General features: G+C 49.4%; 1 protein-coding gene across 3 annotated transcripts in view; it reads left to right on the forward strand.

The window, feature by feature from the left end:
• Positions 1-6,482: 6,482 nt before the first annotated feature.
• LOC130522137 (dachshund homolog 2-like) overlaps positions 6,483-22,999 on the forward strand; it is a 41,131-nt gene continuing 24,614 nt past the window's right edge. For all 3 annotated transcript variants that reach the window (XM_057026189.1, XM_057026190.1, XM_057026191.1), the window contains exon 1: positions 6,483-7,404. In XM_057026189.1, coding sequence (XP_056882169.1) covers positions 6,755-7,404 — 650 coding nt within the window. In that variant the 5' untranslated portion in view covers positions 6,483-6,754. The remainder of the gene's footprint in view (positions 7,405-22,999) is intronic.

Raw genomic sequence — 22,999 nt, forward strand, 5'->3', positions numbered from 1 at the left:
GGTAAAGTGATATACACCCCCGCTGGTTAAAAGTCTTTTTTATTGCTTAATCAATGTGGAAATTAATATGATTTAACTCCCGACCCCCTCACTACCCATATTCACCCACCCCACGTGCGTGCACACACACACTCACACATCTGCTGGGTTATTAATTATAACACTAATTAACCTACAACTAATGATTTGGCCCCCCTCTCTCTCCCCCTCTGTGTGTGTAAGGGGGGAGAGAGAGAAATTATGTGAAAGCTTGTATTTAAATGTGTGTGTGTTCGTGTAAATATATGTTAATTTGATTCTCAGATATGATGGATTAGAGGGACTTACGATAACGACAGCAGAACTTCTCTTCAAAGCTCCGAGTTCGTTTCCATAATTCCGTTTGGCGCCCGGATCAATAAAGTTCTCTGAGTCAAAATTTAAAACCCAGCACTCGTCCAAGCGCTTTCATTCGTCCCGTGCCATTTCATTGTCCCCTGTTGATTTTATCTATTATTTTTTTCCCGAGGAAATGGAGACTGCAGCACCACCTGGGGACCCCCCCGCCAGTGGATTTTTGATTTGTTTATTTGAAGGAATTTTTCAGTGCAAATTTAGGTTTCATGTTGACTTCTTAACAAATTTACGACTGACTCCTTTCCCAGCACTCTGCCCTGAAGGGCATTTCAATATTTGGTATTCTGAATCATTTCCCCATCAAGCACTTAGCTTTTCTCCCCGAGGTCGAACTGGCAACAGTGAGCTCAGACAGGGATTGTTTTAGTCCTTATCAAAAGGAGCACATTAAGTGTTCAATTGTGTCTTTTGTTGCAATTTGAGGCTCTTTTCCATAAACATTTGGGTTTCATGTCTTTAAATCTGCTATCTCTTACCCTATCTTACTCTATCTTACCCTACCCTACCCTGCCCTATCCTACCCTATCCTGACCTACCCTACCCTATCCTGACCTACCCTACCCTATCCTATCCTGCCCTACCCTACCCTACCCTATCCTGACCTACCCTACCCTACCCTATCCTGACCTACCCTACCCTACCCTACCCTATCCTGCCCTACCCTACCCTAACCTACCCTATCCTTCCCTACCCTACCCTACTCTACACTACCCTGCCCTGCTCTCTCCTGCCCTACCCTACCCTATCCTGCCCTACCCTACCCCAACATAGCCTATCCTTCTCTACCCTACCCTACTCTACACTACCCTATCCTGCCCTACCCTACCCTACCTTACCCTACCTTACCCTACCCTACCCTGCTCTGCCCTGCCCTGCCCTGCGCTACCCTACCCTATCCTACCCCACCATACCAACTTGAAAGTTTATCCTATCAACACATTGAGGGGGAATGAAATGTCTTATGTGTCTTCTTGTCCTTTGTTTTTCCTGTGCTGTTTGTCCAACAATTCTTTCCTTTGATCCTCCTTTCTTTGCTCCTTCTTTCCTTTGATCTTCCCTTCCCTAGCCTTCTTGCGCTGGCTCCTCTGTCCTTCGCCGTGGTCTATTGATTTTACACACCTTGTTGAAATTGCATCAGATGCACACTCACTGTCTCCCTTTATTTATCTCTCCGTCCCCTGTCACACACGTGCACACACGCGCGCACGCGCGCACACACACACACACACACACACACACACACACACACACACATTCCGGGCTGACAATGGGTGGCTGTCACCGTGATTGATGACACTGATTATATGTTAATAATGAAATAAACATTAAAAGACACGTTTAATAGATAGACAATTAATAAAGATGGCCAAGAATGCTGCAGCCAGACTGGTCCGTTCCCGTGAAACCGATTCAGTCGTTAATCTACTCAATTTTAGCGCCTAGCACACCGAGTTAGGCGAGCACAAACCGCAGTTTGAATGAAGATCAAAGCCCCGATAACCAGCTAGTTAGTTATTCACGGGAAAGAAGCCCGATTAGCGTTTAGTCATTTTAGTCACAAAACTGTCACCCTGAAGGATTCGACATGGTCGACTTTTGCATCAGCAAAAAAAAAAAAAGGTGTTGAAGTTTTGAAAGTAGAGAGAAAACGAGAGAAGCTTGAAAAAAAAGGAAAGCAGGACACAACAGTAACCGAGGGCAACCGTCATCAATCAGAGTTTGAAGACATCGCTGCTGGCAAAGACAACAGGAACAGAGTGAGGGGGAGTATCGGGATGGTGGGACGCTAATGCTAAAAGAGAGGGAAAGGCGGAGGTCATGTTTTAAGTCACTTTCATCAACAACAAAGAGAGGAAGGGAAGATGAGAGGACTGGGAAAAGATGTGTTTTTGGCCTCTTTACTGGGTTCAGAAGAAGAATTGGGACTGTATCCTGTCACCTTCAGACTAGAAATCACACTTTTTCTTTGTTTTCCCGCTCTTTTTAGTGGATTAGGGGCTTCTATCCGATTCCTGTGTCCCTGAGGAAGGAGGTTAAACTCCCGATGCAGGTGTAGGGAACGTCGTGTCTCTTGTGGCGCTTTATACTCCAGCTAAGCAGGTTCTGTGAAATTAAATGGTGCACAGCCGGTGTCAGGCTCCCCGAAAGGGCAGCACAAAAAGGCGGAAAATAGTTTGAGCTGCATTTTGGCACATTTGGGCTCTCCAGAAAAACGCATTTCCGACGCCTCCGTGACCAAGCCCACGTTGCATTTTCACTGAATTTGGGAAGATTTTGAAATTTTTACGATCACAAACACCGGCCTCTCCGTTCATCCGTTTTCCTCCCTCCCTCATCCTCCTTTAAAGTCTGTTCTTTCTGGATGAGCAGGTTTTACGAGTGGAGTGATAAAGGGAAGGGGGGATGAAGGGCAGAGAGGGAAGGAGAGGTGGAGGACAGAGGGAGGGGGGGACAGGGACGAGTTCACTGTTTATAACACGAGACTCGACAGCGTCCAAGAACGTTTTTTTTTACGTTTGAAATGTCCGTATCAAGGTTTTATATCTGGTTTGACTCTCTCTCCTCCCATAAGATTTTGCAAAAATTGATGGGAATGTCGTCAATTTTGGGTCGTAATCAAGTCATTCCGGCCGGATGACGGCGGCGGAAGAGCGAAGGATCTCAAAAAAACGACCCGCAAAAGTCTGCAATTTGTCATTGCGCTCCATAAAACGATATTCTCTTTGGCCTCCAACCAAAAGCGAGTCGATAGCAATGATTTAGCTAATTATGAGCAATTCACATCTACGTCGGAAATAACTATAAATACTGATGAATTCCAACACGTCGCATCAAACTGACTCCAATGGTGTTGTAAATTTAACACAATGGACCGAAGCACAAAAGCGCCGCGCAATTAAGTCATTTGATCCGCTGTCAATTGTCCGTGGTCTTCATAAACAATGCAGAAGATAATGTTCCGCCCAACAAGCCGCGCTTTTCCTGTAGCTGCTGTGGTGCGTGTCCGACACTCATTAATTATCCCAACACGTGGTCACAGGCGTTAAATGATGGGCGATTTGGAAATCTGAGCGGGATTAACGAGCGCTAATCCTGCCGCTCTGTCTTTATCATGTGTGATTAGGGTGTTTGAACTCGTGTGTTGTTCGGCGAACCTGCCGTCACACGTGTACGTCTGACTGGAGTCAACCCAAACATCTGTGCCTCATTTTATCAAGATTTTTACCTCCCGGCACCCTCGGTGAAGTGAGCCCCATGTGTGAATACAGCAGAGGACCCTCGAGATCAGGAAGTGGCCCTGTTGATGAGATATTCACACAGGAACAAGTGACGATGAAAGTCTGTGAGCCCCCGTTGGTGCAAGATCATGCTAGCCTATTTCAGCGTAGTCCATATTTATGCATGTTGTATGCGTGAATACACCTGTGGACAAGTCCCTCCCGTGACCCGCAGAGGCATCACTTGGCTTTGCACGTGTCAGAGGTTCAGGAGAATTTTAGCTAGCTAGCGTCATGGCACAGTCACTGGGACAGATGTTAGCAACAACCACGAACCTTTGAACATATAGTTTTATTAGTTTTGGCTAAAGCGAGGGGAGTTATTTGATGTTTTGGCGTGTCCGCCGGGCACTAATTCCAGTTGATAATTGTTTTCAGAAATCTCGTATGGAAACTAAGCTCGGCTGTCGCTCTCCACGGCCCTGAGACACTCGCGCCGCAGTTTGACACTTTGTAATTGTGTTGTTGAGTGAGATTATTAAAGAACACAACTTAAACCGCCACCGTCGTCGTCAACATCACCGCCAGAGGTGCCGAGGATGATGGGTAAAGGCACACATATGAAGGACTGTATATCATTATAAACATTAAAGTTGCTTACATGCAAGTAGTGTCATCTACTGCCTTACACACACACACACACACACACACACACACACACACACACACATCCACAGAGTAATGAAAGCTGGGGGCTATTGTGTGTGAGATGGATGGTTTGACTTTAAGCTTGTATAAATAAAAGCTAAATAAATCTTGATGGCCTCTAGTGATGGTTCGGATATGGTGTGTGTGTGTGTGTGTGTGTGTGTGTGTGTGTGTGTGTGTGTGTATGTGAGAGAGAGAGAGGGCAGTGATCAGAGATTTACATGCTACTGTGCAGTTTTCTCATTCATTTTTTACATTTCACTATAACGTGTTGAAAAATACAATAAATATAACAGTGGTTAGCATAGATGCTAACGTTACGTTAACCCACAAATGCAACTACAAGCAGGGCCCTGGCGCGCACATTTTCTCCAGGTACTCATAGCCGTCATGCGGATTAGAGGGTCCAGGTTGGCCCTCGGCCTACTGTTAGCAGCTGTTGCTAACAGCCATTTGAGCGGTCCAAAGCTGTCTGCTTGTTGGCCCAGAAGGTTTCTTTCTATCTCCTGTTGCACACCAGTCCAGAGAGGGACAAGCACCAAATCTGACATGGTGAAGGGCCCATTTTTAATGGGCTCCACAAGAGCAAAGTGGCCTTTCGTGTAAAGAAGCTTCTTCTCTAGTTTCCCTCTCAGGGGACGAGGAGCATTTTCTAATCAAGCTTTTTTTCCCCCACTTGTTCTGTCTCAGCTCCTCTTCATCTCCGAGCGTAATCCTCTCCTCTCGTTCTCACTCCCCACATCCCACCGTCCGAGCCCAAGTTCATATCAGTCATTACAGCCCCGCGGAGAGATATTCACCTCCACTAAGACCTCATCTCTCTCCGTCTTTCTCTCTGAGTCCAGCTTCAGTCTGATCATTATTAGTCCTGGGAGACAAATTATTGCCAACAGGGCTCTCTCTCTTTATCTCTCTATTCTTTTTTTTTTTTACTTTTTTCGCCTCTTGTCGGGAGCCACCGTTTCCTCTTGACCCCCCAATCATCCCTGCAACTGATCCAATTAGGATTAGTTTTGTTGTATTCCCTCACTTCCTGTACATTGGGCTGCTTTTACCACAACTTATTAAGGAATCCATGAGGAAAATGTGGACAAATCTTGCTTATGGAAACATTTCTCCTGAAATTTCGCTTTTAAAGTTGCGGATGAGTGATAGAAATCAATAGCAAACATGGCGGATCAACTCTGACGTTGACGGAGGGGGACCCGGGTCGATATTTCCTGTAAATCCATGATCTGTAAGTGTACAACAACAAAACGGTTGATATTTTAAAGCTATTATTCACCGTAAAAACGACATTATTGTCTTTAATGTTTGATATCTGACATGTCAGTTTAAATCCTCCAAAGATTAAAAACCCAAAATAAGGAGACCCTTAAAGACCCAGAATAGGAGGTTTTTGACATTTAACTGTCATTTTAGAAAGAGACGTCAGTGCCCCCCCCCAGTCAGGGCTCCTCGCTGTAATGAGATTACACTGGATTATGAAACCCAGTCTCTTTGTAATCCACACCACTCAATCCAATTTCACTGCTCGTACACACACACACACACACACACACAATTAGTCCTCTTGTGATCTTTTATTTTCTAATCCCTCTCTCCCTTTTCACCACTTGTCACTTCCTTTTCTCTCCTCCCTTCATCTTCATCCACTTCCGTCCTGTAATCCCGCACTTCCTCCCCGCTCATTTATTACCCCCCCACCCCTCTTTTACAAACTCTCTCCCTTCTTTTTCCTCTCCTCCATCGGACGAGCGGCGTGTCCGATTGGCTGCGGTTCGTGCGCGAAGATGCGCCCGTCTCGCCACCAGAGCTCGCATGTGAGCCGCGGACAGGACACCCGCGTGCGTGTACGCGCCCCCGGGGAGGGGGTTGAGTCAAAGCCATCGGTGCCCCCCCCCCCCCCAACAACAACAACAACCGAAACAAAAATAAAAACTTCCCGTTTGCAAATGAAACAGCTCGTGAGAAAGTTTATAAAACACCGGGGCGAGATCTGACTGATACCCCGCACACACGCGCATTCACCACAGGAGACCGCCCACTCACTTCTCCTCCAATCGCCGCTCTAGGCCGACACAGAGCCTTCTGTGATTGGCTGACGTGCCTGTCAGTCCGGCGGGGGGAGGCAGGACTTAGACCGGGGCTGACCTGGAGGCTGATCCAGTCGCACTTTACGCACAGACCGGACAGTCCGCTTTCCGTGCGCGGATGACGCGAGTTGAAGTCTGATGTGGGCTGATAGAAGGGGGAAACTAGGGGAAAAAACTAGGAAAAACAGCGAGGAACCGCCTGGAAAGGACGCACAAGTGTTTCAGCAACTGGGGCAAGTGGAAACTAAAGTGCGTGCGAGGTCGTGAAAGGCGAAAAGAGACGGGGAGAGTGCGCCCGCGCCTTCATCACGCTCTTCTCCTCTCATCAACACTTCCATGTCGCTCCCTGGATCCCCTCCTCTACTCTCGGCGGGCACGGGCGTCCCAACTTCGGCGGCGCTCTACCGCTCGGCTCCGGACGCGCTCCACACCTCCGCGGCGACCACCGGCACCTCCAGCCCGGCGCACACAAACTCGCACTCTCACGCGCACTCGCTGTCGCCGTCCCCGAGGCTCACCAGCGGCATGCTCAGCGCTTTCCTGCCCGGCTTGGGCAACGGAGCCGCCGCGCCGCTCGTGTCCGGAGGCGGCGCCGCTTTGGGACCTCTCAGCGGGCTCGGTTCACTGAGCTCGGCCGGTTTGACCCCCGGCTCCCCCGGTTTGGTGCAGAGCTCGTCCAGCCCGGGTCTTTGCAGCGAGTGTAAACTGGTGGAGGTACACGGGGTGAAGGTGGCCAGCTTCAGCGTGGACGGCCAGGAGCTCATCTGTCTGCCGCAGGTGTTCGACCTTTTCCTGAAGCACCTGGTGGGGGGGCTGCACACCGTCTACACCAAGCTCAAGAGGCTGGACATCACCCCGGTGGTGTGCACCGTGGAGCAGGTGCGCGTCCTGCGGGGGCTCGGCGCCATCCAGCCCGGCGTGAACCGCTGCAAGCTCATCTCCAGGAAGGACTTCGAGACGCTGTACCAGGACTGCACCAGCGCCAGGTTGGTCCCCACCGACGCCGATTCACCATCGCGCTTCCGGCCACAGTCTGACAACTTTTCGGCGTGTTCGTGCTTGTGTGGCGACTGTAAAAAAATCGATTTACACTTAACTGCAGCGCCTGACTGACGGTTTAAACCCTCTATAATGGCGATTTATTCCAACTTTTCCTCTGTAAATGTGGCTTTATTGGCGGGTTGGGGGTAAAAGACGCACCGAGCCAGGTGTTTCTGGCGAGGCCGTTAATTAAGACCCACGTGCTGTTGTCAGAAATGGCGTTTTGCGCTTTTCTCCTTTTTAAATTTCAGGTTTTAGCGACGTTTAAACGGTCCCCGGCGACTCGTTGGCAACACGGATGTGAGTTTAAATGTGCCTCCTGTCTTCTTACCCGTCCAGTTTCGTATTGTGCTTAGCTGTCCAAACTGATGCTTTTACTGTATCGACTTAAAGGCTTCGCGTGTGTGTGTGTGTGTGTGTGTGTGCGTTGCAGCAGCAAGTTGATGCTTGAGTGAAAGAATAAAAAAACACATTGACAGCAACCAGGCATAAAGCTAACAACCTTCTGTTGACTCAAAAGCTCCTCTTTCCCATAATTCATTACTTTGGTGTCCGTGTGTGCGCGTGCTGGCGTGCGTGAGGGGGATTAATGGGGAAGTGCAGCTCTGGTGTGTGTTTGGGTGTAAACATATTTCACACTGGCCTTTTTTTTCAGCGTGCAACAGCTGCTTTGACCCGCTTTAGAGGTGATCCGGATCCAGATGTTGAGCTTTTCATGTGGAATTTCCACTAAAAGTTGCAGAGTTCAAGCAACCGGGCAACTTCCGAAATTGCCAGGGATGATATTGATTTTCTTTGCGGTAGTTTATGGCGTGAGTTTCCTGTAAAGTCGGACGCATCACCTCGGCATCATCAGGCAGAAGCGCAAACGAGCGGAATTATTTCTGGAAACTCCTGGAAAGTCCTGGAACGCCGGATGTCGCCTGTCGCCTCAGCCCGGTTATTTCCGTGTCGGCGGCCGAGAGAGGATAATGATTAACCGCCGTGCGTTGCCGTGGAGCTCCGGACGGTGGTGGCGCGACCTGCGCGCGGTGGAACCGCTGCTTCTCCAACCGCCCCCCCCCTCCCCGCACGCTCCTCACCTCCATCTCCCCTCCATCCCCCGTCCCAGCCCGGCTCCCTTCCCCGGCGGCGCACGTCAGGGGTAATAATGGATCATGTGAATGCGTCTGAAGCGCCGCGGCTGGAGAGCCATTGTTGGGGCCGTGCGCGGCCAACAGGCGCTCCTCGCCCCCCCCCCCCTCAAATCATATCGGCATTCCTGCGATGCCGCCCTCTCGCTCCCTCTTGACGTAACTCTCAGGGAAAAGAAAAGAAAAATGAAAGGCTGTGAAGGAGGGAGCGGACCCCCCGCCGGGCGGGCGCATACTTTGGCTACTCGGCAACCATAAAAATGCGACATCCGCTCGCGCCCGAATCTCCCTCCGGTGAAAAATAACTTTTAATGTCTGGAGTGTTTTTTGTTTAAAAAAAAAGGCTCCTTCATTAGCAAGAGGGGCGACGCGTCTCCTTTCTGGACCGGACGAGAATGGCCACAAATTTAAGGTCAAAGGTGGAAAAATGTGGAGGGAGAACTGAGGAAACTGGCTAAAAAAGGCGGAAAAGCCCCAAAAGGTTTGATTCCTCAGCAGAGATCCGATCAAACAATTACAGAATCAGATTTAATTGCGTTTAATTGCTCAAAGGAACCAGTGAAGCGACACCGGCAACGGGAGTCGCTGCCCGGCCTTTTCCGGCTCCACCTGACGGCGGCTCCTCTGAGCTTTTATCTGCCTTTTCCTGGCTGTTAGCATAAACTGGGAATTTTAGGGTGGAAATAACTAGAGTGTGTGTGTGTGTGTGTGTGTGTGTGTGCGCGGATGGTGGGTGACAGGCAGGAGGGTTGCTGATGTCTGGGTGTTATTCTGGGCCCTCTTATCACAACAGGCCACACACACACACACACACACACACACACACACATGCATGGCGTGGATGGAGGTCGCATTGTTCGGAACACGGGGGAGCAAAGTCGTTTTTGTTTTTGTGAAGCGCCGCGGCTTTAAACACACGCACACACACACACGCGGCTGCATAATGACGTACACACACACACACCCAGCGTGAACTCCTTTCACCAGTTTGATGTTTTTCACTCTTTGCATGGGGCATTAAGTTCTTTTAATGGGGCGCAGTGGTTTGTAAAACACACACACTCGACACAACACGGTCAGCTGTCTGCCTCCTGGCTGAGGTGTGTGTGTGTGTGTGTGAGAGATGGTTTCAGGAGCACAAACAGAGCTATCGGTTGTCACAGTGGCTCAGGTTGCGTGTGTGTGTGTGATTCCGCAGTCGTTTTTCACATTTGTGACGCTCGTGTTGGTCAAGTTTGTGTCTTGCTGTTTTTGTATATTCACAGTTCTGTGTGTGTGTGTGTGTGTGTGTGTGTGTGTGTTGTCTCGTCTTCGTGCTGCTGGCTAATGGATAAAGGTTAAACCTTGTTTGGCGTGACGCTCAGGCGTGGAGCTGTCGTCTGCTTACGCAGTAGCTCCACCTGCTGCTGCGAAGGTTCTGCACCCAGCTGGTCCTGGTTCTGGTCCTGGTTCTGGTCCTGGCTGTCACCTCTAACCCTCTTCCTCTTAAAACCATCAACCTCCACCAGTGGGCCAGTCCTCAACGACTGGCCGATCTAATGCTAACGGCTACGCTAAAGAGGCTTTAATGAACAGGAAATGCTCATTTTCAGCAACAGAACCGTGACGTCACGCGTGAACTGGTCCAGCTGTTCGGAAAGACCATCACGCGCACGTGTTGTTTATACGTGCGTTTCTCCGCGAACACGCGCGGCCAAGACGGAGGCTAAAACAAACACGCATTTTGGATCCAGCTGTTCGCGTCGGACGTGAGCGAGTCTGTTGAAGAGTTTAATTTTAATTATGTTTTCCATCCATCAGCGTCCCTCCGGAGGAGAGGAGGCAGCTAATGCCTCACTGGTACGCACCGGCAGGCAGGGCGAGAGACATAGAGGAAGGCTCTCTCTCTCTCTCTTCTCATTTTTTCAGAGGTGAAGATCAAAGTGGGAAATACGACCCTCTGTTTCAACGAAAGGGATCCTCTCGTGTGTGTGTGTGTGTGTGTGTGTGTGTGTGTGTGTGTGTGTTTTGACCTAACAAAACAGTAAGAGGGGAGAGGCGGCCCTGTGTGTGTGTGTGTGTGTGGTGTGTGTGTGTGGTGTGTGTGTGTGTGTGTGTGTGTGTGTGTGTGTGTGTGTGTGTGTGTGTGTGGTGTGTGTGTGTGTGTGTGTGTGTGTGTGTGTAAATAGATACTGTTTCAGTCTCAAACGTCATAGTTTCTAATGGGAACAAGAGGCCGAGAGACCTTGACAATGACAGAGTGAGAGAGAGATGGAACGAATCTGTTTGTGTTGGCACCCGGTTAATGCTAATGCTAAAAAAAAAACACCCTTAGCGGCCGTTTTAATCACCCCACGTTCAGCAGGTTTCATCTATACTGCAGCCCGTCGGCGTGTTTCTGAGCAGTTTGGGGGGGGGGCACCAACGTTTTGGAGAAGCTTTATTGACATTTGGCAAAATGTAATTATTTTTTGGTAATTAATTTTAGTGGTGAACACCTGAAAAGAGGGGGCGGCAGAGGGGAGGGTGTCGTCTACGACGTGATTCTTTTAACACACACACACACACACACACACTCACACTCGCTGGGGTGCACTTTAGGAGATTGGTCTAGAAATCGCATTAGGGAGTGTCACAACAGCTTTTCTTCTCGTTCGCCAGGTAATCTCTCCATCCCTCTGTCACATCTTTTCTCCTCTGCTCCTCCTTTCACCTCCTGCTTCCCTCTCATATCCGTTTATCTCGTTCCCTTCTTTGGCTCTAATCTCTCTCTCTCCTTTCCTCTTCCTTTCCCGTTCCGTCTCTTCCGTCCTTCTCGCCTTTCATATTTCATCCCTTTGTCCCGACTCTCCTTTAGGCTTTCTTTCTTTCTCTGTTCCTTTGAGTCGTGCTGGGTCGGACACACACCTCGAAACTTTTACCTGCCCCTGTTTTACATGAGTGTGTGTGGGAGAGAGAGAGGGAGAGAGAGAGGGAGAGATGAATGGGGGAAAAACCCAGTGACCGATGTGAGCAGAGAGGGAGGAAGAAGGTCAGAGGTCAAAGAGGAGATGAAAGGGGGAGCTGAGGGGAGGGTAAAGAGGGGGGTGCCTGGGGGATGACAGGTGTGTGTGCACGCGCACTTGTGCGTGTGCGCATTCCTACAGACAACATGTTATTAATAAAAACAGGAAGAAAAAAGTAATTATCGTCCATTTTCCAAGTGATGAGCAGACGTGTGTGTGTGTGGGGGGGGGTGTGTGTGTGTGTGTGAGGGATTACAGTATAATTACAGCTAAAATCAATTAAAGACATGACAAGAGCGCACGTTGGCGCGCTGGCCAGCAGAAACTCACTGGGACAACATGTCATTACCGGAAACTTGTCGTAATTTGTAATTATCGGCGGAAGAACGCGAGCGTTAGCCGCCGCCGCGGCGCGGCTCTCCGCGCGGAGTCGCCTCTTTTGGGTTTAACTTTTTTACGGATGTGCGCGCTCGTCTCCCCCCCCCATCACCAGCACCACCACGCGCACGTCAAACTGTCCCCAGACAGCGTGTTATTAATGAAAACGTATAATAATCCATTTAAAAACATGTCATCATGATTAGAATAATAACAGTGGTTAAACTGACTGAGACGTTTGCGGAGGAAAAAGTTCTCACCGGTCCACCAGCGTGGGAGTGTGTGTGTTTGTGTGTGTGTGTGTGTGTGTGTGTGTGTGTGTGTGTGAGAGAGAGACAGAGAGAGAGAGAGAGCCAACAAACATGCTAACACTTCAGAAAACTCGTCTTTTCTCTTTTGTCTCCACACAAAGAAATCGTGGACAGGAAAAAAAGAGACGTAAAAGTTGGAGAAGTTGCGTTAATTCAACTTAAATACAGGAAATAAACCGGATCAGCAGCTGCTAACTCGCCACCCCCCCCCCGGAGGGTTTCCAGTTCTTCTTATTTGGGTGCCACACACACACGACGCGTGACCCCCCCGCGTCCGCATGCTTTAGATTAGGTTTTTACCTGCTCTCAGCCAGATGTGGGGATGTGTTTTTGACCTCCACCATGAAATCGGTTCCTTCTGGAAGGTCACCCTTTTCTCATTTCAGGGTTAGCGGGGCCGCGTTCTGGAGTTCTCTCCATCCCGGCGCATTCAAATCCTTCTTTGATGATTTACGCTAATCCTGCAGTCGGGTTTCCTATTTTCTCGAATGCGGCGGCTATCGCTAACCCTCCCACCCAAAAGCAAAGCGAGCTAAGGCTAAAGCTAAGAAAATAAATACTGCCCTGACTCCGAATGGAGTCCAAATTTAACAGATGACAACCAGTTAGCTTTTAGCTCCCTTTGAGAGGATTTAGAGGAGCGGAACCCGGAGAATGTGGTATTTTCCCACACAACTTGCCTAGCTAACCTAGCCTGCTAACTCCATAATTGAACTGATGTGTTCTGTGGCTTCGGGAGGCTCAACGCTTTCAAACTAACACAGAAATGTCCACACTGCTCACAGAAACAATTTAAAGTGGCTTAAACAGTTTTTTTTTTTCAGCGTAGCTTTTGGCGGCTAAATGTAGCCGCCGTTTCCTCCGTTTGCCTCTCCAGCAGCACAACCCAGTATTTGAAAACCAGTTGTTTTCTTCTCCCGCTATGAGCTTGTCATCCAGTAGCGGCGCACGGCAACACTGTATAAAAGTGTTTGCATGTTAACGCGTGTATACGTGATAGCGTACCGAACACTGTACCAGTGCGTTAGCGCGTGTGCGCGCGTGCGGGCCGACATGCCGTCGTTTTGATAGCTTGTCATTGAAGCGAACCGGTCCACTGTAATTTTCTACTCAAAGGGAACAATATAACAATACACACTTTGCTGTCAAACCCTCCGCTTTGAGTGTGTGTGTGTGTGTGTGTGTGTGTGTGTGTGTGTGTGTGTTTGGTGGGTGTTCGTGCTCCCGTCACTGCATCTGCTGAAATCAGTCTTACTTTTCAATCTCTTTGTCTCCCACTTTTTTCTATTCTTGTTTCTTCTCCGTTCTTCCCTCCTGTCCACGCCGGATCTATTTTTCAGCCCCACCCCCCCCAACCACCACCACCGTGTTTGACGTATTAGTGTCACCGTTAAATTGTTACACACATTCCATCTTGAAAAAGGGGACAGTTGGAGGCGAAAAAGGACAGTTGAGATGGCGCTTTGGGAAGGTTTTCCGGAGAATTCCAGGAAAGTTTTCGCAGGCTTCCACGTCCACCTTTGTAAAACAGCACGTCCGGCCTGCAGGTTCCTCCACCTCGGGCCCGTTAATTCATAAACGTCAACATAAAAGTGCAGTCGGGCCCATAAAAACCGCATTCTGTAGCATGAAAGAGGAGTTAAACACGGAACAGTCGCACATGAAAGCTCACTTTTCCTTCATTAGCCTAATTACGCTAGTCGGTTTCCGTCGTAACAGTCACGCTCAACTTTAAGGCTTTAAACGGATATTTTTTGCTTCTTTCCCGGCGTCGCCGTTTCCCTTTCGCACAGCTTTATCGCATATTTAATTAAAATATAGGCGTTTTGTAATCCATCTTAAGAATTCCTTCGGACAAAGCAGCTGCTAGCGTAGCGGTTAAGCTAACAGACTCGGAGCTAATCCAAACCGTAAGAACTAATGGCTTTAATAACTGTTGGGGAAATTAATCCAGATTTTTCAGTCTTTCTAAAATGATTCGGTTTTAACTTAATTAACTAGCTAAACTAATGAAAGTTTCACAGTTTTTTAACTTTTTTTTTGTCTCAGTAAAAAAACAGATGCAGAGCCTTTCGACGCCACAGAGACATCAAAAATTAATCTAAATCCCGATCATGTGTGTCAAATCTCAGATGTGACACGCTCCAGCTTGCTGGGGGGTAGCAGCTAAGCTAGCGTTGAGGCAAGTTGTCCAATCAAGAGCCGGAAAGTCGTCAAATTTCATTTATTTTAGATATAAAAACTTCGGATCTCGGATTAAAAAGTCTCAAACTGGTCGTTAAAAACCAGCAGATTAGTGTAAGCTAGCAGGATCGGCGCTAATCTAGGCCCGCGTTAATCATTGATTCGGTGGCTGCCTGTAATTGATATGTAAATAGCATGTTTAACCTGCGTCTTCGTGCACGTTTGGCGGCGCGTTAGCGAGGAAGGCGAGTGTGGGAGCGCGGGAGGCACGTTGGAGGCAAGGTCGGCTCCAAGTTACAAAAGAAGTTAATTAAAAATGAAAAAAAGCCAGCGGAGGGAGGATGGAAGGGAGGAAGGGGGGGGGGACTGGAGTGGACGGAAGGGGGGGGAGGGGAGGTATGAAAGGAGGAAAGCAGTGTTTTATTGAAAACGGGTGGACAAACAGTGTGTAATTGGCTGGGGCCGCAGGGGCTAAAGAAGAGGTTCAAAGAGGGGGGCAGGGAGGGGGGGGAGGGGGGCAAATTAACAGATAGTCAGGAGGAGACGAAGGGAGGAAGAGAAGATACGGGAAAAAGAAAGTGTTGACTCGGAGGACGACAAGATCAGCGGATAAATAAACCAGCCTCAAAAGTATTTGGACAGCTGAGCGGCGCTGGACGCCTCAGCCGGGTCGGAACCCGCGGTCTGTCGGAGGGGGCGTGGCCTCTTTTAACGACGCCATCGGGCGCAAAACTGCCACCTCAAAGTTTTGAGGATGGGGGGGGGGGGGCGTAATTTACAGTAGTGACTCCCAAACTGTCCAGCACGAGCACGACGGCGCCACCTGAGAGGTAAATAAGGAGCTTCTTTATTAGTGTGTGTGTGTGTGTGTGTGTGTGTGTGTGTGCTGACTAAGCCTTATCAGATCCTCATGGGGCAAAGGGAAGGGGGGGCAGCAGGGAGGAGGAGGTTAAAAAAAGAGGATGGTATTCTCTCTATCTCCATCTGATTGAATGGAAGCTGAAAGGTCGCGACCTCTTTCTAAACACTCCACGGTTCTCAGCATTAATCAAATAACGCTCACGCGCGCCCGTGCGCACACTCCTGCGCTGACCTTCAGACACTCGCGTGCCTGCACGCTGGACGTGCACGCATTTTTAAAAAAAAATGTGTAGGAGAAGAATACGAGCGCATGAGAGGATGCACAGTTTCAGGATAGGATGACACACACACACACAGGGCTGCATAAATAGTGGCGTGTGTGTGTGTGTGTGTGGACATGTTTTCCGCTGTGTGTGCGCGGCTTGATGTGTGTTTGTGTGGTCGTAACAGTGACATCTGCACCGTTGGCTAAACAGCTTGCGAATATGCTGATAAAAACAACGTCGGCAGCCGAATTTACAACACCTATAAAAGAAACACACACGCACACACACACACACACACATGCACGCACGTACGTACACTCAGAGGGCGTATTATGGTGAGATTTACAGTGTGTCTGTGTGTGTGTGTTTGGGTTTATTGCAGCTAACAGGACAGAGAGCGTCTATGTAAGCAACATCTACGCTGTGTGTGTGTGTGGTGTGTGTGTGTGTGTGTGTGTGTGTGTATGTGTGTGTGTGTGTGTGTGCTGACTAAGCCTTATCAGATCCTCATGGGGCAAAGGGAAGGGGGGGCAGCAGGGAGGAGGAGGTTAAAAAAAGAGGATGGTATTCTCTCTATCTCCATCTGATTGAATGGAAGCTGAAAGGTCGCGACCTCTTTCTAAACACTCCACGGTTCTCAGCATTAATCAAATAACGCTCACGCGCGCCCGTGCGCACACTCCTACTCCTGCGCTGACCTTCAGACACTCGCGTGCCTGCACGCTGGACGTGCACGCATTTTTAAAAAAAAATGTGTAGGAGAAGAATACGAGCGCATGAGAGGATGCACAGTTTCAGGATAGGATGACACACACACACACGGGCTGCATAAATAGTGGCGTGTGTGTGTATGTGTGTGTGGACATGTTTTCCGCTGTGTGTGCGTGGCTTGATGTGTGTTTGTGTGGTCGTAACAGTGACATCTGCACCGTTGGCTAAACAGCTTGCGAATATGCTGATAAAAACAACGTCGGCAGCCGAATTTACAACACCTATAAAAGAAACACACACGCACACACACACACACACACATGCACGCACGTACGTACACTCAGAGGGCGTATTATGGTGAGATTTACAGTGTGTCTGTGTGTGTGTGTTTGGGTTTATTGCAGCTAACAGGACAGAGAGCGTCTATGTAAGCAACATCTACGCTGTGTGTGTGTGTGTGTGTGTGTGTGTGTGTGTGTGTGTGTGTGTGTGTGTGTGTGTGTGTGTGTGTGTGTGTGTGTGAGGGAAAATGAGCAGGAACCAAACTGATCACAACGAAAGGAAATTCTTATATTTAAAGATTCGCTTCAGGTTTATTCGAGTTCTCTTTAATGCCCAATAAAGAGGTTTCATTTGAATGCTAACAAGTAGCCGTTAATCATCGTCGTTGCCGTTAACAACGTCGCGTCGGCGAAATATTTGAAATGACAAGTTGTCAGCCCGGCGAACGACCCCGGCCCGCTGTCGTGGTGAAGGCGTGGGAGTGTGAGAACGTGCAACAGGAAGTCATTAAAAATTAGCGTAAACAGGCCGTGAAGCGTCCTCCTGCATCAACGCAGCCGCTGGGATGCAGATGTTTACTCAGCCCATATCAGGAGCTTCTTTGATTCCCAGGCAGAGTAAATTTAGCCCGTCTGGGATTCAGTTTAAGCCCCAACAAGTCATGAGGTAAGACGGGGGCGGAGCCTGAGACCTGCTTCAGCCCCAGCAGATGCACCTGCTAATGACTATGGTTGCTTCACGGCCGATTCTCCGATGCTAGCCACGCTAACGGGCCAAGTTAAGGGGCCACGCCCACGGGCCATGTTAAGGGCCCACGGGCCACGGGCCACGCTCAGGAGCCGTTGCGAAGCACCTCGCAGCAAAACTACCCTTAAAATCAGGTGATTTTCCCAAAAAAACGGCCCACCCGAAGCAGCAACATCCGGACGCACTTCGGGAAGCGGCGTTCCGACACCAGCGGAGGATCTAAGGGACCAACAGGTAGAGCCGGAGCGGCTCAGGTGCTCACGTGCGCTGTAAACAAAACACAGAAAAAGAAGTTCTCCCGTCTGGTTTTCCGTGTCAAACTTGTGGAATGTGTGTGAATCCCTCTCAGCCCTCTCAGGTTACCCCCCCCCCCCCCCCCCCCCCCCCCCCTCCCCGAATTAGACAATGAAAACAATGAATTTGGTGTCTGTTTCTTTCTCCCTCTCTCGCCCTCCCCCACGTCTCTCTCTCTTCATCTCGCCCGGCCCATATCTCTCTCTCTCTCTCTCTCTCTCTGTGACCCCCATGTCACCCCCCCACACACTTTTATTTTTCTTTTGTCTACCTCTCCTGCCCCCCCCACTCAGATATCAACACGTCTGTTTTATCCTTTTTATGTGCTCAGTCGTTTCTCCTCTCCCCCTCTCTCCCCCTACCCTTCTCCCCTCTCTCTCCCCCTCTCTCTCGCCCCTCTACTCCTGCCCCCCCCCTCTTTCTGTGTGATTTCATGCTCCAGCTGCTCTATTATCAGTCTGTCTGAGGTTGTGTTAACATCAACAATACTCTGATGGACGGACAGATAGTCGGAGCCTGAGCAGAGAGGATCCTCCAAAACTCTGCCTCCTTCTTTCCTTCCTTCTTTCCTTCCTTCTTTGCTTCTTTTTTGATCCCACCTGCAGGTTTCTCTCTGCGACTCGGTTCTAAACCAACTTAAAACAACAGAAAACATCTTTTTCTTGATGTAAAGATGAGCGGAGCTGCAGGGTGTTTGGTCCTGGCGCTGCTTTACGGCGCCGGCGGCTCTGAAAGGACCAGTTCTGGTTTCACAAGGGTCCTCGGGTGACACCACTGCTTTTATTTCTTCAGCCGGGGTCATGGGGTCGGACCGAACGGGCTCGTTTCACCCCCAGACATGAAAATAAGCCGTCTGCAGCCCCTCTGTCAGATACGGCGGAAGTGCTATTTCTGTTAGCGATGCTAATTTCTGCCAGCATAAAAACATTAGCAAAGAAATATCTGGGCATCACATCCGGGGCCGCCCAGAAGACTCTAAAATAATCTCCTCTTCTTTCACTTTTAGGTTTGTGTCCCCAAACAGCTCTGTTTTTCCGGGGAGAGAGAACCCCCCCCCGACCTTTGACCTTTGGGAGCAGGAGGAGAAAAAGCGAGCTGCTCTCTCCCTCCTGTTGATCACAATGGACGGATGGGCAGAGGGAATTCTCTCTCTCCTCCATTAATCACTCCCTCCCACTTTTCTTCGTCTTCTCGGACGTTTCTCTTGCCTGTCACCCCCCCCCCACTTCTTCCTCTGCCTTTTTTATCGTCTTTTCTGCTGCAGTTCTGTCGTCGGACGTCCTGACGGACTCTTCTGTCGCTCTTCTGTTCCGGAGAAGCGAAATCTGAGCCGGTCCTCTGCGTGTTAGCGTAGCTTAGCCCACTTTAACCCCATAATAACTCTCAAACCGCCATTTTTGGTTATTTCACCTGCAGCTGTGTTCGTATTTATGCCTGGCGTAGCGGCTCGAGGGACGTGCTCGTTTCCCCTGTTTTTGTAGGAGGTAGCGATGCAGCTGATAGAATAACGTGTCTTTTAGTCACATTCCTTCCTCCATCCTTCATCCCTCCGTCTCTTCTCTTTCTCCTGTGTGAGAGAGAAACTTCTTCCCACTGTTGTTGTTTGGATTCTTGGAGGATTTGTCCAATCTCAGCCATGTTTGTAGTTTTTGGAGCACGTGGGCTTTTTCTTTGGTAACACGCTGGTGTGTAAAGATAGAAGGAATGTGTGTGTGTGTGTGTGTGTGTGTGTGTGTGTGTGTGAGACAAAGAGAGATACTGCAATCTTGTTGGATTTTGCATGTTTATTGTGCACATATGAGGGATTCAACATTTGCTTCCAAAAACAGTATATAATTGTGTTCTTGTGTGTGTGTGTGTGTGTGTGCGCGCACGCGCGTGTGTGTGTGTGTGCTCATGCACGCATGAGAGGTGCATGGAGAGAAAACAGTCTCTTGCAGTTCAAACAGACAGAGCTTAAAAGCAGCATTTCCTGCCTCTAAGGTTGAAAGCGGCACGATTATTTATCCTGTGTGTGTGTGTGTGTGTGTGTGTGTGTGTGTGTGTGTGTGTGTGTGTGTGAGAGAGAGATCCACTTGAGGCTGATAAATTCCACAGGGCCTCCTGTTTGTGTAAAATCTTTAGTGATGCCAACATATATGTGTGTACATTGAAGTAGAACGTGACATGTTTGCCTGAACGTACACACACGTTTGTGTGTGTGTGTGTGTGCGCGTGCGTGTGTGTGTGTGTGTGTTCCTAATGGAACCATTGTCGGTTAGCTGGGATATGGAGGGCTTGTGGGAGTCATGCTTGTTTGGGATGTTCTTCTTCTGCACCCCCACCTTCATGCTATCGGCTACATTTAGCATTTGCAGCCATAAATGAGAATAATTCCCAGTAAACACCAACTGGTGGTGAACTGGTAACACCTGAGTTGAGATGGAAGCGGGTGAATCTTGTCAAATCCAACAAAATTCCTGGATATCTTGTCCAGGTCGGTTAACATGTAGCTTTCCTTTAATGTTGCTTTGATCTATTTAATGCTTTGATTCATCGAAGGAACGAGGGATTCTCTCTAGCCGAGTGTCTCATGCGAGCCCATCGTGTTCTGACAATACTTCGCTAACAAAACAGTCGGTAAAAAAACAAAAACATCTGCTTTTAGATGATACTTAGCATATTAGCTAACCAGGCTGTATCGGCAGGAGAAACGCAGCCATTTACCGCCTGTGTAACGTAACCTGAACAAAAGAGGAGAAATCTCAGTCATCTGTACTTAATGGAGGACTCGACCGACTGTTGGAGGCTGGTTCAGGCTGACTCGGCACAATCGCCGGAGCACGGCGGACTCCCCTGGAACAGATTAACTAGGCTACGGCAGCATAATGAGGCTGGTAACGAGGCCGTTTATTAAAAAACAACACAGTTCGGTTTGTGTGGCTGTTGTCCGACGTGGAGCCGGGCAGAGTCCGCTTGTGTTCCAGACCGTCTGTTTCCAGGAAAGGCGATGACTGTCGCTGACGGCGAGCGGCGGTGTGTCACACCGGGCCCGCTGTTTACTGGAAACGGCTCCGAGCTCATAAGCTGAAGGTTCTGACTAACCGCCGCTGGGTCACACGCTTGCGTCACACGCTAATGTCACAAAGAGTGATCGTCTGTGGGCAGAAAAGAGCACGCCGGGACGGAGCGGCGGTGGTCTGGAGCCCGATCCTGGACCCGATCTACCCGCCTGGCGGGCGGGCGCCAGCGCAGGCGGGTCTCAGACGTCGGGCTGGATTCAACTGGACGCTTTAATAACGCGGGAATCTGGGCCGGTTTTATATCAGACGTATCATCGGAATTACAATACATGGCGGAGAGACGGGCCTTGATCCTGACCAAAGGTCAAAGGTCAACGGGACGGTTCCCCGGCGACACCTCTGCCTGTTTCCTGTCGCCCCGACGCCGGGATCTGGAAGGAATGTCGCGCTTTTTTAAAGAGCCTCCACGAGAACCCATCTGGTGTCTTAACGGCGTCAGAAATGAATCACGTTAATGAACGGGCCTCGGGGCGCGAGTAGCTTTTAATGCTAACATTAAAAACGACGCCGACACCTCCAATCGGACCCGATAACGAGCACGAACAAACCGCTTGTGATGGGGGTCACGAGTAGACCGGGCGCGGCCTCTGATACGGCAGCGCTACCGAAGCCCCGCCCTCCCTTCCACCGCTGAACATCGACGAACTGATAAACGAGTTAACGGGCCGATAAAGATACACGTGCAATCGGACACTATTGACGGCCGTATAAAACCCCACAGCGGCCGCGCGCACGTCGCTCAGGCTGGAATAAAACCAAACAGGTGGCGCGAAAGAAGGAAAGAACAGAGGCCACACACACACACACACACACACACACACACACACACACACACACACACACACACACACACACACGCCTTAATATTTAATCTCATGTCGAGAAAAGTGAATGACAGAGCAGTTTTATTGTTGCAGTCGTTAGCTTGCTAATTTATTGCCTCCTGGTTCTTCGCTATTAGCCCGATTACTTCGCCTGCCGTTGAGATGTGACTGCGTTGGTTGTGTCACCTACGAGCTGCCGTCGTTTAAATGTGCGCCGTATTTCCCTAATGCCACACGTTGGCATTGTTAGGATAATGGTCAAAGACGGCAAAGGTGCGTTAGCTCAAGGGTTGTTTAGCTAGCTGGACCCGGGCATTTCTACTGCGGGCCTGTCATAAAATGACCTTTCCGTGACCTTTCCGTCCGTCCACGAGCTGCCATGGCTGCATTTGCGCCGGCGACCGCTAGCGCTCCGCGTTAAAGCCTGAGAATGACCAGTCGGCCGTTAATAAAGTTGATGTTATTTCATCAGCGTAAAACTTTACAACGCTTCGAATGTTTATCATTCTTTATAATATCCAACTGTGTGTGTGTTTTATTACGCTACCGTTATCACTTTTATAATGGCTAGTGTGTGTGTGTGTGTGTTTCCTTACATGGGCAAGTCGACCCACCACAAGGGTGTAATAGAATAAAAGCTAATCTGTGTGTGTGTGTGTGAATCTGAAATAATAATATATTCCAGGGGATTTGATGTGTGTGTTTATGAAAGGAAAGAGCTGTGTGTGTGTGTGTGTGTGTCCACTGTGACCCAGTGTAAACTAATATTGATTCAGCTGTTGGTGTTATACACTAGTCATAAAACTGGACTTATTGTAGGATCCAGGCTTACCTTCTGATGTGTGTGTGTGTGTGTGTGTGTGTGTGTGTGTGTGTGTGGTGTGTGTGTGTGTGGTGTGTGTGTGTGTGTGTGTGTGTGTGTGTGTGTGTGTGTGTGTGTGGTGTGTGTGTTGGCATGGATTTAGACTGTGTGTGGCTGGAATAAAAGGACAGTTTACATGTCAGGCAGAGTTTTACCGAGACTAAAACTGAAAATCGATTAGAGGCCTTTGTTGGTTCGAGCTTCGCTGCCCCCTTGTGGTGGGGAACGGTTGTTCATGATGGCGGCTGACGTCGCCTGGGCGTCTTTCAGTTTGGGCGACGGTTGTGCGGATCATTAGGAAGCGTTTGCCGATGTCGTCAATGTCATCGGATACCCGTCGGCGGGTCAGGAGCGTCTGGTTCCCCCTCATTTGTTACGTTTATGTTAGCCGGAGTCACGCGTGGAAATCCGACACGGCCGAGTCTAAAATGAAGACGTATGGCGCGATGACGTGCACGGACCCAGACATGACACGTGGGGACAGTCCTCCTCGTGACCCTCAGGTCAGGACGTGTTTTAAAAAAACGTTTCTGAACCGATAAGAGCGCGATCGGAGACGGACCTGGAGGTCGAAGAGAGGAATATTCAGAGTGTGAGATTTGGTGGCACCTACAGGCCAGAACCCAGACTGCAGGTCCTGC

This window comes from Takifugu flavidus, chromosome 3, assembly GCF_003711565.1.
Source record: "Takifugu flavidus isolate HTHZ2018 chromosome 3, ASM371156v2, whole genome shotgun sequence".
NCBI classification, from domain to species: domain Eukaryota; kingdom Metazoa; phylum Chordata; class Actinopteri; order Tetraodontiformes; family Tetraodontidae; genus Takifugu; species Takifugu flavidus.